Below are 19,609 nucleotides of genomic sequence, written 5' to 3' on the forward strand. Positions count from 1 at the left end.
CTGTTGGAATTCTTTGAAGAAATAACAAGCAGGATAGACAAAGGAGAATCAGTTGATGCTGTCTACTTGGATCTTTAGAAGACCTTTGACAAGATGCCACACATGAGATTGCTTAACAAGTTAAGAGCCCATGGTATTACAGGAAAGATACTAGCATGGATAAAATAGTGGCTAACAAGCAGGAGGCAAACAGTGTGAATAAAGGTAGTCCTTTCTGGTTGGTTGCCAGTGACTAGCGGTGTTCTACTGTGGTCTGTGTTGGTACCACTTCTATTTACATTTTATGTCAATGACTTAGATAACAGAATTGATGGCTTTGTTGCAAAGTTTGCAGACTATATTAAGCTTGGTGGAGGGTCTGGTGATTTTGAGGAAGTAGAGAGGCTACAGAAGGTCTTAGACATATTAGGAGAATGGGCAAAGAAATGGCAGATAGAATACATTGTTAGGAAGCGATTGGTCATGCACTTAGGTAGAAGAAATTAAAGGGTAGACTATTTTCTAAATGGAGAAAGAATACAAAAAGGTGAGGTGCAAATGGACTTGGGAGTCCTGTGCAGGATTGCTTAAAGTTAATTTGCAGGTTGAGTCTGTGGTGAGGAAGGTAAATGCGATGTTAGCGTTCTTTTCCAGAGGACTAGAATACAAAAGCAAGGATGTAATGTTGAGACTTTATAAAGCACTGGAGAGGCCTCAGTTGGAGTATTATGATCAGGTTTGGGACCCTTATCTTAGAAAGAAGGCTGACACTGGAGAGGGTTCAAAGGAGGTTCATGAAAATGCTTCCAGGATTGAACAGTTTTTCATGTGAAGAATTTTGATGGTTCTGGGCTTGTACTCACTAGAATTCAGAAGAATGAAGGGTGTTAAATTTTTGTCTTTTTCATTGTTATAGTGTAGTTTTTCTTCTGTTTTAGATTTTAGGTGGTCTTCTTACCAACATATATTTTGTGAACTGCCTTCTGGAGAAATGGGGATAGATTTAGTGTTAGTTAGCTTTCTGGCCTTTTCTTGGCTTAGTTCTGGGTTTTTTCGGGTGGTGGGTGGGGGGGGGGGCCTTTACTATTAGTTTGTTTTTCAATAGGGATAACTTAGAACTACAAAAATGTCTGCAGTATCGAAACTTCTGTTTCCTTTCTAAATGCTGGTTCCTCTTCTGATTTCATGAGTTTACACTCTGGTTAACTCTTTACATACCAAAAGGTTGATTCTTGGTAAATATGACTCAGAGGGTTAATTTTGTTTCTTGGAATACAAATGGATTAAACCACCTGATTAAAAGAAAAAAGAGTTTTAAAGTATTCCAAAGAAAGAATGCTCATAATATTTTTGCACAAGAAACTCATGTGAGGAAAGAAGATAATCAGCGCTTTTTTAAGTTTTGGAAGGAATAAAAGTATCACTCAGACTCCAAAGCTAAAGTGAAAGGAGTTTCAATTTTTATAGATTTCTCAATTGCATTTGTGCATCAGGATACTTTCTCTGACCCAAATGGTAGATTCTTATTAATTACCGGTTTACTTTTTGATAGAAAAGTTGTTATGGTTAATGTTTATGCCCCAAATGTGGATTACCCTTAAATTTTAAGCAATTATTTACCTTCTTTCCTAATTTAAATGATTATATGTTGATAATGGGTGGTGATTTTAATTGTTGTTTAATTCCTTTGATGGATAAATCTATATCTACTCAGGCTTTACTGAACAAGTCGGCTACTCTTATCAACTGGTTTCTGATTGATTCGGGAATCTCAGAGATCTGGAGATCTCTCCATCCTACATCCTAATTTTCATTTTTCTCACATGTACATCATACATATTCTAGGACTGACTATTTTTTTATAGACTGTTGTTTAATTCCATGCGTGATTGATTGTAAATATGACATTATTGCCATTTCTGATCACGCACCATTGAATCTCTCTATCAAGTTAATGGACATATCTTCTAATACTAGACAATGGCGTTTTAATTCTAATTTGCTTCAAGGCTCGGATTTTGTAAAATTCATTAAAGATCAGATTGACTTCTTTTTTCTAACCAATGCACGGATGAAATTTCCAGTGGGGTTATATGGGACGCATTTAAAGCATATATCCGTGGTCAGATTATTTCCTACCTTGCTGGATTGAAAAAACATAGTAAGAATGAAATACTCATGTTGATTGATAAGATCGAAGACATTGATAAAAAATATGCCATTGCTCCGGTTGAGGAGCTTTACAAACAAGAGAGTTGAACTTCAAATGGAGCATAGTTTACTCTTAACATCGTCAATTGAAAACCAACTAATGAAAACAAGAAGTGAGTTTTATATACGCAGTGATAAATCCGGTAAATTATTAGCTAATCAATTAAAAACAGCTTCGGTTAAATGTCGAATTATTAAAATACGTAAACCTGATGATGTTTTGATAGTTGATCATGACGAGATAAATAAATCTTTTCAAGAATTCTATACATCTTTATATCAGTCAGAATTCCCTCATTATTCGAATGAGATATATGACTTTTTAAGGAAATTGAACTTTCCGAAATTGACGCCCGAAGAACATTTAAAATTAGAAACACCTATTACGGATGAAGAAATAAAGGGTGCTATTTCTTCAATGAATTCTGGCAAATCACCCAGTCCAAATGGCTATACAGTAGAATTTTTTAAGTCCTTCTCTTCTATTCTTTCCCCTCGGTTGTGCAAAATTTTTAAAGATGCAATTAGTATAGGTAAACTACCACAATCATTTTATGGAGCCTCTATTTCCCTAATTTTAAAAAAATAAGGATCCTACTGAATGTGCATCGTATAGACCGATATCCTTATTGAATGTAGATTCTAAGATTTTTTCTAAAATGTTGGCATTAGGTTAGAAAAGGTATTACCTCAAATTATTTCTGTGGATCAAACTGGATTTATTAAAAATCATTATTCATCTTTCAATATTAGATTAATGAATATTGTTTATACTTCTTCACTCCAGAATGTGTCATTTCATTAGATGCTGAGAAAGCCTTTGACAGAGGTGAATGGCCATATTTATTCAGTATGCTTGAGAAGTTTAATTTCAGTCCGATATTTATATCCTGGATTAAACTGATATATCATACTCCTCTAGCTTCGGTTTTTACGAATAATCAAAGATCTCCCTTTTTTCGATTATTTTGTGGTACTAGACAGCGTTGTCCTTAAGTCCTTTATTATTTGACATTGCTTTACAACCTTTAGCAATTGCTATCCGAGATTCACCAAATATTTCTGGTATTATTCGTGGGAATGAGATACAAATGTTTGTACATAAGTTATCATTATACGCAGATGATTTATTATTATATATTTCTGACCCAGAGAAATCCATTCCTGCAATTTTATCTTTGTTGGCTAAGGTTAGTAAATTTTCTGGCTACAAACTGAATCTTAATAAGAGTGAACTTTTTCTGTTAAATATGCAGGTTCCAAATTATAAATGCTTACCATTTAGATTAGTTACTGATTACTTAGTTAGGAGTAAAAATCAACAAGAACATAAGGATTTATTAAAGGCTAATTTTTTGCCGTTATTTGATCAGATTAAATGTTTGTTTACTAAATGGTCACCAATGTTTTTGTCTTTAATTGGTCGGATCAACGCTGTCAAGATGATTATTTTACCTAAGTTTCTATATTTATTTCAAGCATTGCCAATTTTTATTCCAAAATCATTTTTGATAATATTGATTCAAAAATTTCTTCATACATATGTCAGAATAAAAATCCTAGACTAGGTAAAAGATACTTACAGAAGCCCAAAAAGGAGGGCGGTTTAGCATTGCCGAACTTTAGATTTTATTACTGGGCAATTAATATTCGTCATTTAAAATTCTGGAAATGGAATTTGGACACAGTTTCAAGTCCACAATGGGTTAATCTTAAATGTAAATCTGTTTCAGGGTTTTCATTGGACTCTATTTTAGGGACCCTGCTCCCCTTTGATTTTTCTAAATTGGATAAACAAATGGATAACCCAATATTTAAATATACTCTTCGAATATGGTTTCAGTTTCGAAAATTTTTTGGATTGAAGCAAGCCATATTCTATCCAGTTTTCTTTTTCAACCCGCTTTTTAGGACCAAACCTATCTAGTCTGGAAAACAAAAGGTACAATACGACTTTCTGATTTATTTTTGGATAATTGTTTCATGTCTTTTGAACAATTATCTAATAAATATAATCTACCTAGATCTCATTTCTTTAGATATTTACAGATTAGAAACTTTTTAAATACTGTTCTTATTACCTTTTCGACTTCATATTCAATGGATATAATGGAAAAAAATTCTGGATTTAAATCCTTTTCAGAAAGGTTCAATAGCAATTATTTGTAATATGATTATGAAAATAAATCCAGATGTATCGAATACAATTAAGAACAACTGGGAAAGGGAACTTAAGCTTACTTTACCTACAGAGAAATGGCAAAAAAAATTTTCAATTAGTTAATTCTTCCTCTATATGCACTAAACATGCACTGATACAGTTTAAAGTAGTACACAGGGCTTATATGTCCAAGGATAAATTAGCTGGTTATTACTCTCATATAAATCCTGTATGTGATAGATGTCATTCTGAGATACCTTCATTAACTCATATGTTTTGGTCATGCCCTTTGCTGAAGAAATATTGGGATGATATCTTTGATATTATTTCAACTGTTTTGAATATTGATCCGCAACATCATCCTTTTACTGCAATCTTTGGTTTACCAATGATAGAACAACGTCATCTGACCTCCTCAGCTTGTTGGATGATTGCTTTTGTTACACTAACGGCTAGAAGATCCATATTATTGAATTGGAAAGAGATTAATCCTCCTACTACATTTCAATGGTTTCTCAAACTATGAATTAGAAGAAAATTAGAAGAAAAAATTACAAGTGTCATTTATGACCCTTCTATTAAATTTGAAGAGATTTGGAGACCATTTATTCAATACTTTCACATGATGTAATTTGACCCTTTCCAATTCTGTTTTGTTACTTCAATATACGGGGAGAGGAGCGGAGTTAATGACACTAATGGTTTTATCTGAGGTGTCATAATAACCCATTCTTTTTCTTTTTTTTCTTTAGTTTAGTTTCGTTTTCTTTTAGTTGGTTTAGATTTATTTTCTCTTGGGGTATAAATATATATTTTTCTTTTTTCATGATATTTTTATATTTTCACTTTATTTTGAAATTAATAAAATGATTGAAAAAGAAAGAAAGAAACCTTAAAGACCTTGGGAAACCTGGAGGTCTATGGACGACCTTCATGGTCTTGAGAACCTTGATGGCCTTGAGAACCTTGGACACTTAGGCTGGGACGCTTAGGCCGGGTAGCTTTGGTCAGGAAGCTTAGACCCGGAAGGTGCTCTGAGACCTGGAAACTTGAGCCCTTGAAAATATAAAGCTCAAAACCTAAAGATGGATCCTGAAAGGATCTTGCTCACAGTGTTTTACTCTTCACTATTTTTTTCGAGCCAATTTGGATACAAAAGGCTGTACTCTCTATGTTACAGATCGAGACAGCATAGATAGACTCTTCTTATCATTGAGCTAGCTGGATCTCTGTAGATCTGTTTCATTTGCTACATGAAATTTCAATTTTCACAGAACGTACCATAACTTGCACTCAGTGATTAAATACACGAGAGCTTTGTCATGAGCCCCCCCCGCCGCCATGACATGAATTTGTTAATCAGTGTCTTATCTAGAGCCATTAAGCCCTTGTGCATTTTGTTTAACCTTGTCAAGTTTATTTTGATTGGCATGGGTTTTCCACATACTGTGATTATTTAAAGTGGACTCCCAATTAGCACTTGTCGTGGGGGCCTTGTATTTCGAGAATGATTTGTCTCATGGTTTCGCTCAGTCTAGCCATCAATGTTCTGTTTGGGAATTTCTTTGAGTTAACTCTTGTTTCTGTCTCTACATGGAAATCTGTTGTTCCTCCACATCTGGGTTCGGTTGTCTGTCAGCGCACACCATGACAAGTTTACTTTTGACAGGGTTACTTTCCTTGTGTGTTTGCACACTCTAGCCAGAGATCAGCTTTTGGAGCAGGGCTCTTCAGGGCTGCAAACTCAAATTACTGCTTCAGGGGACATTTGTGCACTGGAATGTTGTTGCCATTATCCTCACTCATCAGAACAGACAGATGAGAATTATGTATTGTGAAAAGTTAGTCCATCCCACTGCAGTTGCTGGCATGAAAGCTTATTTCTATTATTCCCAATAGTGTCCTTCCAAACATTGATCTGACATTAACAAAGGCATACCATTACTTGCAAGGAACAACATCAGGACAACGAAAGTTCTTCCAAAATTTACACTATTGACTTGAATGCTGATTTGTTGAATCCAATGAACATTATCGATAAGCTTGCTTGAAGAAGTGAATTGTTTTTCAGACCTGAGTCATGGAACCCCAAAGACAGGACCCCGGGTACTTACAACTTGAAAAGCTCAGAACGGAGACTGGAGAAAACCAGAATGTCGACTAGAGACACTTGGAATGAAAACTTAAGAAACTTCAAACATGGACTTGAGAACAGATGGCATTTTCACCCAAAGCTGACCAGTGTCAAAATCCCACTGTTCAACCTCTGCTACGTCCATTACTTGATAGGGTCCCTCCGTCACAATGTGCACTGGCAATATTGGAACCCAAGAGCGGAGGAAAAACAGACTCTAATGTAGAGACGTGACGAGTGTTTATTCATAATAATTCCAAAAGAACATAGATGGCTCAGCCAAGTGACACTGCGCTAAATAACATTCTCAAAACTAGGACCCTGCGATTAGCGCTAATTGGGTGTCTATTTAAATATTACAAGTAACACAGAATCCCAGAGCCTATCAAAATAAACTTAACAAGCTTAAACAGAAAGCACTAGGGGGCCAAGCAAGTTGCTTGTGAAAACACAAGGAACGCTAAATGATTAATGACCCTCGTTAAACAACAATTAACTAATTCAGGTGCTCTTAAAATCTTGGAGCCCAATACCCTCCAGCACTCCGCTTAGGCCCAAAGATCTCATTACATATGATGCTGCCAAAAATCTGTGTGGTTGTTGAAAAGGACTAGATAGAGCACAATCCAACCTATTAACCAATTCTTTAAAAATGAGGACCAATGTTTCACAAAAGATTATTCTGTACTGAAATTTTCAGGAATATTGGTCTTCTATTTAGAAAGTTACAGAAGTACAAGATACATAGCATGGTCATTACAGCTAAAAGCAACTCAGATTGCTTGAATTCCATTTAATATACAATATTTTGGTAGATCATTTTAATAATACTTACAGTTTGGTTTGTCAAACTCGGTCTGGAACGTGTCTCTGATTTGAGTGAGGATGAATGCTGCATATCATCTTGGCAAAGCTCGAGAAAACATCTCCTACAGTAAGGAGAAAGGGACCTTGACCTGCTTGTTATTAGTGGCTTCTTGGTTTCCTTTTCAGACCTCCTTTCAGTGAGTGATCTTCCTATCAGATTAAATGATTTTGCACATCTTGGTTTTCTAATTGGATTCTCTTTCCTTCCATTTTCTGACTGCGTTAGACAAATGAAGTTTGATAAAATGGATGTTCTAGCTTTATAATATGAACCTTATTGTATGCTTTGCAATTTGAGGCATCGAACATCTTCTGAGTTTTTGATACATCAATGCCATAATTTCAACACACATAAGTTGTAAATACTTCTCATATGCAAAAACAGGTGTCGGTGACCCTTAATTACAGCCATTTAGATAATGCAAATTGCTTTAAGGAATTCTGAAATCACTGCTCAAAATTTTAAACCGTGGAATATTATTTTCCATTGCAGAAGTTACATGCAAAATAAACAAAAACTGCAAAGGAAACCAAATTCATACATTTTAAGTTAATTTTAGATACTTAGAACTATAGAGCAATAAAATCATAAAACTAGGAGTAGAATTAGGCAATTTAGCCCATTGAGACTGGCCACCAATCCATCATGGCTGATTTATTATCTTTCTCAACCCCATTCTCCTGTCTTCTACCTGTAACCTTTGATGGCCTTACTAATCAAGAACCTATCAACTGCTGCTTTAAATATACCCAGTGACTTCACCTCCACAGCCATTGGTGACAATGCATTCGACAGATTCACCACTCTCTCTCTAAAGAAATTCCTACTCATTTCAGTTCTAAACGGATATTCTTTTATCCTTAAGCTGTGCAATCTGGTCCTAGACTTCCCTACTATAGGAAACATCCTTGCCATGTCCATTCTAGGCTTTACAATATTTAATAGGTTTCAGTGAGATCCCTCCTTATTCTCCTAAACTCCAGTGAGTACAGACCCAAAACCATTACAAGCTCTCATACATTATCCCTTTCATTCCCGGGATAATTTTTGGGAACCTCCACTGGACCCTCTCCTGTTCTGCTGCCAACCCTGCTAGTGTCATCTTCCAATCAATTTTATAAGATCGGGATATACAGTATGTCACTACATTGATTGAATTGGCAGTCACAGTCAATTTCCTCATTTGCCATGCTTTCTCCAGTCTCAGGACATGAGTACGGACATCTCAAGGGTACAGCACTTCAGTACTCTTTACCCCTAAGGCATTTCTTAGACGCACTGTATTGTGGGAGATGCAGCCACCATGGCCAGCTCCTTGAAGTAATTCCTCTGCCTTTACTTCACTTCCATTGCTTTAACTCATTATCATACTGAAATCCTTCTACATCCCTTTTCCTATAAACCCTGATCCTTAAATTACATCCCTTTTCCTAGTATTCCCATTTCCTAAACTCATTTCAGTTGAAGAGCCTCGATCCTGAACATTGTCCATTTCCCTCCACAGATGCTACTCCATCCGCTGTATTCCCTCAGCAGGATGGTTTTAGAACCAGATTCCAACACCTGCAGCAAATTGCTTTACAGATGAAGAACATAACAGTGCTGCACTCTGTGATGCCTGTTCACATGTCCCCAGACTGGAGACAGTCTGAGAAATGAGGAACTCTGCTCTGACTGCTAATGTAGTCGATATGGTGATATCATATCCAAATCTTATTTCCCCAACAGTACTAAGTGAATAAAATTAAAAATGGACAAAACATTGTTTCAACGGCATGAGCCTTGTCCATAAGACCATAAGACACAGGAGCAGAAGTAGGCCATTTGACCCATTGAGTCTGCTCCACTATTTCATCATGGCTGATCCATTTCCCTCTCAAATCTATTCTCCTGCCTTCTCCCCTAACCTTTCAAGCCCAATCTAACCAAGAACCTATCAACGTCCACAATAAATGCACCCAGTGACTTGGCCTCCAGAGCCGCCTGGGGCAATGAACACTACAGGTCACCAACCTCTGTCGAAAGAAATTCTTCCTCAACTCCGTTCTAAATGGATGTCCTTCTATTCTGATTCTGTGCCCTTTGGTCCTAGACTCCCCCATCCTAGGAAACATCCTCTTTACATCCACTCTTTCTAGGCTTTTCAATATTTGATAGGTTTCAATAAGATCCCCCTCATTCCCTAAATTCCAGCGAGTAAAGGCCCAGGCCATCAAATGCTCCTCATACCCGGAATCACCTCCTACGAACACTCTCCAATGTCAGTGCATCCTTTCTTCAATAAAGAGCCCATAACTGCCCACAATACTCCATGAGGCTTCACTAATGCCTTATAAAGCCCCAGCATTATACCTTTGCTTTTATACTCTAGTTCTCTCGAAGTGAATGCTAATATTGCTTTCGCCTTCAACACCAACTCAACCTGCAAATTATCCTTTTGGGAATCCTGCACAAGGACACCCAAGTCCTTTTGCACATTGGATTTCTTAATTTTCTACCCATTTAAAAAAAGTCTCTGCTTTTATTCTTACTCCCAAAGTGCATGGCCATATACTTCCGAACACTGCGTTCCATTTGTCACTTCTTTGCCCATTCTCCTAATCTATCCAAGTTCTTCTGCAGACTCCCTGCTTCCTCAATACTACCTGCCCCTCCACCTACCTTTGTTTCAACTGAAAACTTGGCCACAAAGTCATCAATTCCATCCTCCAAATTATTGATATACAATATTAAAAAACTTACATAGTAATGCCAGCCTCAGCTGTTAAATAATGGTATTGGCTCACCTTGTCCTTGCTGATAAAATGGCTTAATATGGGATAAAACATCCCAGAGAAATGCAGCTCCAATTATCAAATGGCATTTAATGGAAAATGGGGTTCCACTTTGCAGAAAATTGCAGTACATATGTTTTTCTAGTAATACAATCATTCCAATATGTGGGGATTACCTGCTTGTAATCATATTTCTGACAAAGTTTCAAGACCAATGAATTTATTGAATTGCACAGATAATTTGGTTGCCAATTCAGGACATTATAAAGTTAAGGCACTTTGGACAGTACAAATCATGAGGATCACAGGTAATCACAGTAAATAAACTAAATCTTCAATTTAATCTCTTCATTACATCATAAATGGTTTTGAAGCATTAATCATGAGCACAGTTTGCATAACAAAGAGTCTTTCAAAATTGAAGCATTTCCATGAAACACTTACCAGACATAAACTGGAGGCAATTCTCTTTGCAGATCTTGAAGAATACTCTATAATTGTTGTTGTTGTAGAAAATTCTAGTTTTGGTGTCAGTAACTGAAATATCAATATAGATGTGGAATTACTAGTCTAATATACTGAACTGTTTGGATATATGTATTTATATCTAAATATTAAAAGTTAACTTTGCAATATGTGCATACTAGAAGTACAATGAACAATTCTCACAATTTCCTGATTAAATTGTTTGGAAAGGCATGGGCAGAAATCACTGCATAGGAATGAAATGCAGAAGAACTTCAGACGCTACAAACAAAACACAAAAAAACAGAAAATGCTATGAAAGATAGAGAAACAGGATTAGCTTTTCATGTCAATGACCTTTCATCTGAGGCTGTCTTTCATACTCCTTAGACGCTGATTTATTTATTATGTTTTCCAGCACTTTCTGCTTTTATTTCCTTGATGACACGATGCATTTGAATAAGGCTCTCATATAAATGTATACTCTAATTGTTTAATAATACACTATCATTGCTATATGTTGAACATGTTGAAGTTAATGAAGGGTGTAAAAGCAGCAAACAAAATGTAAGGAATATACAATATCAATGGAGTGTTTTGCTTCAATATGTATTGGCAAATAGTGAGGGTTGTCGAGTCTCTCCTATGCTTGCAAGGACAATGAATGTGGAACTAAAGTCTCTGAAATAACAGAATATTAAAAAAATGTCAAAAATGCATCTAATTTTTCTGGACAACAATGTGGAATCCTTTTAATAGATGCAGAAAATAGCAATAGTGCACTTTTTACAACACAGGTTTAATAGGTAAGAAGAGGAATGAAATGAATCATCAAGATGGTTGGCTACAGCTTTACAGGCCATATCTATGCCAAATGACCATTAGTACTCTATTTTTATTTTACTTGATTTATATTATTTTTTCAGCTCAAGCTGGCAAACCTGAAGTTCAAGCATAGCCAAGCACACTCATTTCTCAATTGCTAGCATCTTCCTGACTATTCTAGTGATGTTTAGTATTGTGGCTTTCCAGAGACTTATATAAGTATTTGCTGATTATTTAATGGCCTAATCATTTAATGCTGTTATGTAGTGACTTTGGGTTGATACCTGTTGAAGATATTACTATTGGGACAATATACGAGAATTTCCTCTTTTAATTTGGCATATTTCTAGTGTTTTTCACTTATTAATTTCTGTATGTTACATGTGTTTGGAATGTTTATATCCATTACATAAGTTGTTCTTGCTTGCTTACCTGTAATATAATATCCGGATGGTTATTATGGATTACCCTATCAGTAGTAAGAGATTGGTTGTAATATAATTTGTAGGATTCTCACTATAAAACTAGATCAGGCTTGTATTTATAATAAGGTATGGTGTATGTTATGAGTTTGTATTTTAAAGCAAGATTTTGGTGAATGATGTTTGCCATTTATGCCTGTGTAAGTAATCAGATTGAGTTAAACTGCTACAGGATTCTGCAATGTGTTGGATTGTTTCTGGTTTCTCTTGGCATCTTCTGCATTTATTGTCTTGAATTTGTTGATCTTTTATTATGTGTTTTTGATATTTTTTGTCTTAACCACCTGATCCTGGGTTGCCACAAGGAACTCTTCTGTTTCTAGGAAGAAGTCTCCAACTCTGAGCTAGGTGCTCGATGTTTCCTTGTCGATATCTAGTCTGCTCAGATCATGGGCATATCTTCCATGGAGGGTCATGCTCTTCCGTCGGTTAACTTTTTCTTCTGTGGTGATAATCTCTTCATTTTTCTGGGTAGTGCTTTCATTTGGGTTTAGTGGTTTAGTAGTCTTATCAGAATTGTATATGTTCACATGGAATGCCGAATCATATTTTCATTAACGAAAATATATCCTTAGAAGTTTTATCAGACTGTTGTGCAAAATTTTATGTCTGTTATTCCTCTTTCTCCTCTGTCCTGGGTAATGTCAATCTAAGTGTGTTTGAGTATATATAGTGTTTTCTAAAATTTGTCATTTCTGTTCTTATTTTTCTTTGTAAATTTTCCAGATTTGTTTCGGACCAAAATATTATGCCAAAAGTTTTCCATTTATTGCACTATGATCTATTTTCTTTACTTGTTGATATTCCAGATACAAGTATCATCCATGGGTTGTATTGTATCCTGCTGCTCTGTTTTATATTCTACTAGCTCTATTGTACCTTTCTTTATGTTTAATGTACTGCAGTTATCTAGTCCAAAGTTCATGTTTATTTCTTTAGAAAATAGTTCTACTATTTGAATTAATTGCTTTAGCTTTACTGATGAAGGAGTGGATAAGCTGTGTCAAGGTATAATTTGTTTGGTTGTCTCTGATTTCATAACCTCTTTTTGTCTGATTCACTAACTTAAAGAGTGAGTTTAAGGTGATTCCTCCTTTGGGTAAGAGATTTGTATTACTTCTGTCAAAAATTTGGGCAATTTTTCAAGATTTTTAACAAAATTGTTGATATGTATTAATAGGCAAGTAAATTTTTATACCAATTAACTGTGAATATTATCACTGCCAGTACTTTTCTAGTTCTGGGTATTCTTTATAAATGCTTTCAGCATATGCATCGTAACTTCAGGTGTTTGCATGTCTTCAGTTGTGTGAGTGCATTCTTTTCTTTCCCCAATCCAGCTTGCTTCTTGATTGTGTGTCACCCTGTTCAAGCAGATATTAGACCGAAAGTTCATTATCTCTGTATTTGTTGGTAATTCTGTTACTGTGGTTGGTGAAATAACGTTGCTTCAAATTTAATTTTAATGTCCTGTATAAACCTTTCTCATTGTTCCAGAACTGATCATTTTATTTTCTTCATCTGACGCATTTCGTATATCTATTTAGTCTGGATGTGCATGCACCGAGCTTTTGTATTAGTGTATCCATAAATTCTACAATGCTTCTGTTAGGTTGATCGTATCTTGCATGGACCGATTATTATAAACTTTATTATTAAAATGCCAGTTATCTCTTGTAGTGCAGAGAACCTTCTTGTTGGACGGCAGATCATTGGAATTAATTTTTAATTGTTGATATTATATGTGTGCTAGTGTATTGATTATATAGGTGTGCTCCCTCCTTCATATTCAGCTTTACTGAGGTGATCCTGCAGCTTGTGCTCCCACATTGTTTAACATCAACAGCCAAGGATGAATTTTTGTCTTACCAACTAGTTGCATTAGTTTGACCGACACCCAGTTAAGTGCAGGTATGGTTAGTCGAATAGCCTTGTTCTTTACTATGAATTTTATGGTACAACAAGCAGTGAAATGTATAGCATGCTGGAATTATAAGAAACATATGAAGATTGTGTCAATGATTAGTAGTGGGTAGATTATTGTGCATTTATTTAGTGAGGAACAGGGAAACAGGACATTGAGTACAGGAGTGTTGGTTCCAAAGAACCAGACAAAAGACAGTAGAAGTGTCCCAAATTATTTTGGTCATTTCTGCAGCGGTTGAACGGGGTACAGCTGCACAAGCGTGTGAAGGTCAGACCGTCAGACAGCGGGAGAGTTAAAAAGTGAGCAGATTAACGGAGTGGGTGACAGAGTAGAGGGAGACAGAGTAGGAAGGCTTTGGCTGAAGAGGCTTTGGTGAGCAGAGGCTGAGGATGAGCTTCACTCCAAGTGAGGTAAGGCCGGGTAAATTCCTTTAATTAATTTAATTACCTTAAGAGTAGGTAATGGAGGCAGCAGTTAGGGCAGTTGAGTGCGCCATTTGCAGTATGTGGGAAGTCAGGGCAAGCACAATTGTCCCTGATGACTACACCTGCAAAAGGTGCATCCAGCTGCAGCTCCTGACAAACAGAGCTAGGAAACTGGAGCTGGAGCTGGATGAACTTCGGATCATTTGGGAGGCAGAGGCAGAAATAAACAGCAGTTACAGAGAGATAGTCACCACTAAGAGTCAGGAGACAGGTAGCTGGGTGACTGTCAGGAAAGGGAAGGGGAATAGACAGAACCAGCAGAGCACGCCTGTGGCCGTTCCCACCAATTGTAAGTATATCATTTTGGATACTGTTGATAGGGATGACCTACCAGGGACAAGTTGCAGTGGTTGCGACTCTGGCATCGAGACTGGACCCTCAGCTTAGAAGGGAAGGATGGAAAAGAGGAGAGCAGTAGTGATAGGGGATTCAATAGTTAGGGGGACAGTTAAGAGGTTCTGTGGAAGAGATCGAGAATCCCGGATGGTCTGTTGCCTCCCTGGTGCCAAGGTCCGCGATATCTCCGATCCAGTTCTCAGTATTCTCAAGAGGAAGGATGAGCAGCCAGATGTCGTGGTCCATGTAGGAACCAATGACATGGATAGGAAGAGTGAGGAGGTCCTGAAAGGTGAGTTTAGGGAGTTAGGCACCAAGTTAAAGGACAGGACCTCCAGGATAGCAATCTCAGGATTGCTACCAGTGCCGCGTGCAGCTGGGTTTAGAAATAGTAAGACAGCGCAGATCAACACGTGGCTGAAGACATGGTGCAGGAGGGAGGGCTTCAGACTTATAGATAATTGGGCAGTTTTCCAGGGAAGGTGGGACCTGTTCCGGCGGGGCGGTTTACATCTGAACTGGAGGGGGACAAATATTCTTGCAGGTAGGTTTGCTAGAGAGGCTCCAGTGGACTTAAACCAGATACAAGGGAGGGGAGAGGAACAATAGTGTAGGAACAGATGTAGGGGAGAAGGAAGAAAAAGGAGATAGTAAAGTTGTTTGCACCGTCAGTGATAAACAGAGAGAAGAGGTGGAAAATTTCTTAAATGCATTTTATTTTAATGCTAGGAGCATTGTAAGAAAGGTGGATGAGCTTAGGGCATGGATTGATACCTGGAAGTATGATGTTGTAGCTATTAGTGAAACATGGTTGCAGGAGGTGTGTGATTGGCAACTAAATATTCCTGGATTTTGTTGCTTCAGGTGTGATAGAATCGGAGGGACAAGAGGGGGAGGTGTTGCACTGCTTGTCAGAGAAAATATTACAGCGGTGCTCTGGCAGGATAGATTAGAGGGTTCGTCTAGGGGGGCTATTTGGGTGGAACTGAGGAATGGGAAAGGTGTAGTAACACTTATAGGGGTGTATTATAGACCACCTAATGGGGAGCGAGAATTTGAGGAGCAAACTTGTAAGTAGATAGCAGATATTTGTACTAAGCACAAGGTTGTCATTGTGGGAGATTTTAATTTTCCATACATAGACTGGGAAGCCCATACTGTAAAAGGGCTGAATGGTTTGGAGTTTGTAAAATGTGTGCAGCATAGTTTTTTGCAGCAATACATAGAGGTACCAACTAGAGAAGGGGCAGTGTTGGATCTCCTGTTAGGGAATGAGATAGGTCAGGTGATGGAGGTATGTGTCGGGGAGCACTTCGGGTCCAGTGATCACAATGCCATTAGTTTCAATATAATTATAGAGAAGGATAGGTCTGGACCCAGGGTTGAGATTTTTGATTGGAGAAAGGCTAACTTTAAGGAGATGCGAAAGGATTTAGAAGGAGTGGATTGGGACAAATTGTTTTATGGGAAGGATGTAATAGAGAAATGGAGGTCATTTAAAGGTGAAATATTGAGGGTACAGAATCTTTATGTTCTTGTTAGGTTGGAAGGAAAGGTTAAAAGTTTGAGAGAGCCATGGTTTTCAAGGGATATTGGAAACCTGGTTCAGAAAAGGAGAGATATCTACAATAAATATAGGCAGGATGGAGTAAATAAGGTGTTTGAGGAAAATAAAGAATGTGAAAAGAATCTTAAGAAAGAAATTAGAAAAGCTAAAAGAAGATACGAGGTTGCTTTGGCAAGTAAGGTGAAAATAAATCCAAAGGGTTTCTACGGTTATATTAATATCAAAAGGATAGTGAGGGATAAAATTGGTCCCTTAGAGAATCAGACTGGACAGCTATGTGTGGAACCAAAAGAGATGGGGGAGATTTTGAACAATTTCTTTCCTTTGGTATTCACCAAGGAGAAGGATATTGAATTGTGTAAGGTAAGGCAAACAGGTAGGGAAGTTATGGAAACTATGATGATTAAAGAAGAGGAAGTATTGGTGCTTTTAAGGAATATAAAAGTGGATAAGTCTCCAGGATATTCCCTAGGACCTTGAGGGAAGTTAGTGTAGAAATAGCAGGGGCTCTGACAGAAATATTTCAAATGTCATTAGAAATGGGGATGGTGCTGGAGGATTGGCATATTGCTCATGTTGTTCCATTGTTTAAAAAGGGTTCTAAGAGTAAACCTAGCAATTATTGGCCTGTAAGTTTGACATCAGTTGTGGGTAAATTGATGGAAAGTATTTTTAGAGATGGTATATATAACCATCTGGATAGACAGGGTCTGATTAGGAACAGTCAACATGGATTTGTGCGTGGAAGGTCATGTTTGACAAATCATTGAATTTTTTGATGAGGTTACCAGGAAAGTTGATGAGGGTAAAGCAGTGGATATTGTCTATATGGACTTCAGTAAAGCCTTTGACAAGGTTCCACACAGAAGGTTAGTTAGGAAGCTTCAATCGTTAGGTATTAATATTGAAGTAGTAAAATGGATTCAACAGTGGCTGGATGGGAGACGCCAGAGAGTAGTGGTAGATAACTGTTTGTCAGGTTGGAGGTCGGTGACTAGTGATGTGCCTCAAGGATCTGTACTGGGTCCAATGTTGTTTGTCATATACAAATGTACATTAATGATCTGGATGATGGGGTGGTAAATTGGATTAGTAAGTATGCAGATGAAACTAAGATTGGTGGCATTGTGGATAATGAAGTAGGCTTTCAAAGCTTGCAGAGAGATTTAGGCCAGTTAGAAGAATGGGCTGAAAGATGACAGATGGAGTTTAATGCTGATAAGTGTGAGGTGCTACATTTTGGTAGAACTAATCAAATTAGGACATACATAGTAAATGGTAGGGCATTGAAGAATGCAGTAGAACAGAATAATGGTGCATAGTTCCCTGAAGGTGAAATCTCGTGTGGTTAGGGTGGTGAAGAAAGCTTTTGATATGCTGGCCTTTATTGATCAAAGCATTGAGTATAGGAGTTGGGATGTAATGTTAAAATTGTACAAGGCATTGGTAAGGCCAAATTTGGAATATTGTGTACAGTTCTGGTCACCAAATTATAGGAAAGATGTCAACAAAATAGGGAGAGTACTAAGAAGATTTACTAGAATGTTACCTGGGTTTCAGCTTCTAAGTTACAGAGAAAGGTTGAACAAGTTGGGTCTTTATTCTTTGGAGCATAGAAGGTTGAGGGGGGACTTGATAGAGGTACTTAAAATTATGAGGAGGATAGATAGAGTTGACGTGGATAGGCTGTTTCCATTGAGAGTGGGGGAGATTCAAACAAGAGGACATGAGTTGAGAGTTAGGGGGCAAAAGTTTAGGGGTAACACGAGGGGGAAATCCTTTACTCAGAAAGTGGTAGCTGTGTGGAACGAGCTTCCGGTAGAAGTGGTAGAGGCAGGATTGATATTGTCACTTAAAGTAAATTGGATAGCTATGTGGACAGGAAAGGAATGGAGGGTTATGGGCTGAGTGCAGGTTGGTGGGACTAGGTAAGAGTAAGCATTCGGCACGGACTAGAAGAGCTGAGATGGCCTGTTTCCGTGCTGTAATTGTTATATGGTTATATGGTTATATGCACTTTAGTTGTTGTTAAATAGATCATGGTTGAAAGTCAAAGTTTAAGCCAGAGCTATTCAAATATAATCTTTTACGTATTGAAACTAATTAACTTTATAACGCACATTACATTGGAAACAATCATAAACCGAACTATAAATGCTGATTCAAACAAAAATGTCTTACGAAAACTGTTGAACGTCGTTTCATCAGTACTTCTCTATCCACTCCAGGGTATGAAGGAGTTAACTTGGGCTCAGGAAATAAGAAATTTCTAGTATCATCTTCATAGTTTGCCAGTGTTTCATTTCCTACAACCAGGAAACAAAAATACCTTTAGCTACAATTGACAAGTTTCCTTTTGTCGTCACTTGCCAGTAATCTTTCAAATGGTTCATCACTAATTATGCAAGTGCTGTCTGTATCTGACGCACTGACATATAACCATTGAAGTAACTGCATATTCAGAAACCACAAATAGTGCTTGGGTGTACTATCTGCTTTCTTCCTAAAATTCTAAAACATGGATACTTATTCTCCAACTGATTGTACATAAAACTCATTCGTATCCTCACAACAGACAGCTTACTGCCAACTCTATTACAAGACTAGACATTAGGGAATATTTTTGGAATTATTCTTGGCTCACAAATTTTAATGTTAAATTAACAAGGCTGAAAACAATTTAAACCAGCAAACACAAATTTAATCTATGAAAAGAGGTCACATACAATTAATGTTCTAATTTGACACACTAACCATGAATAATTGACCACAGAGACTGGATATTATAAAAATAAAACAAAATATTCACAATGATAAAAAAAATTAAAAGATCTGGGAAGTCTGCTAAGCAGTAATGGAACATGGCCACAAGGAGCAAAAATAGCATGAAAATAAAATTTGAACCAAAAATTGATTTCAGGTAATGAGAATACAGCTAATTTCAGGAACTTCTCCCTCAGCAGATCTTAGCTTTAGACTAGCAATAATATGTGAAAAAATTAGAATAGTATTCAAGTTTCTGGCATCAATGAATAGAACATTATGCACATTGAATCCAGTATTCTTTTACATGTACTAGTTACTGGTAAATAGTAAATTGGTTTATTATTGTCACATGTACTGAGGTAAACAACCTGTTTTGCATACCGTTCATCTGCATCAGTTCATTACAACAGTGCATTGACGTAGTACAAGATAAAGCAATAAGAGAATGCAGAATAACAAATACACAATGCTGGAAGAACTCAATAGTCAGGCAGCATCTATGGAGTGGAACAAACAGTAGACATTTTGGGCAATGCAGAATAAAGTCTTTCAGTTACAGAGAAAGTGCAGTGCAGGTAGACAATGAGGTGCAAGGTCATTATGAATAGATTGCAAGGTCAAGCATCCAT

General features: G+C 37.1%; 1 protein-coding gene across 1 annotated transcript in view; it reads right to left on the reverse strand.

Annotated features, from left to right (window-relative positions):
• The window catches only part of spata6l (spermatogenesis associated 6-like), a 68,022-nt gene that overhangs the window by 17,265 nt on the left and 31,148 nt on the right, over nt 1-19,609 (reverse strand). The window contains exons 6-8 of the mRNA XM_072281774.1: nt 18,396-18,520; nt 10,572-10,664; nt 7,321-7,569 (exon numbers count right to left, since the gene is read on the reverse strand). Of these exons, the coding sequence (XP_072137875.1) occupies nt 7,321-7,569; nt 10,572-10,664; nt 18,396-18,520 (467 nt within the window). The remainder of the gene's footprint in view (nt 1-7,320; nt 7,570-10,571; nt 10,665-18,395; nt 18,521-19,609) is intronic.

Source organism: Mobula birostris, chromosome 17 (assembly GCF_030028105.1).
Source record: "Mobula birostris isolate sMobBir1 chromosome 17, sMobBir1.hap1, whole genome shotgun sequence".
NCBI lineage: Eukaryota > Metazoa > Chordata > Chondrichthyes > Myliobatiformes > Myliobatidae > Mobula > Mobula birostris.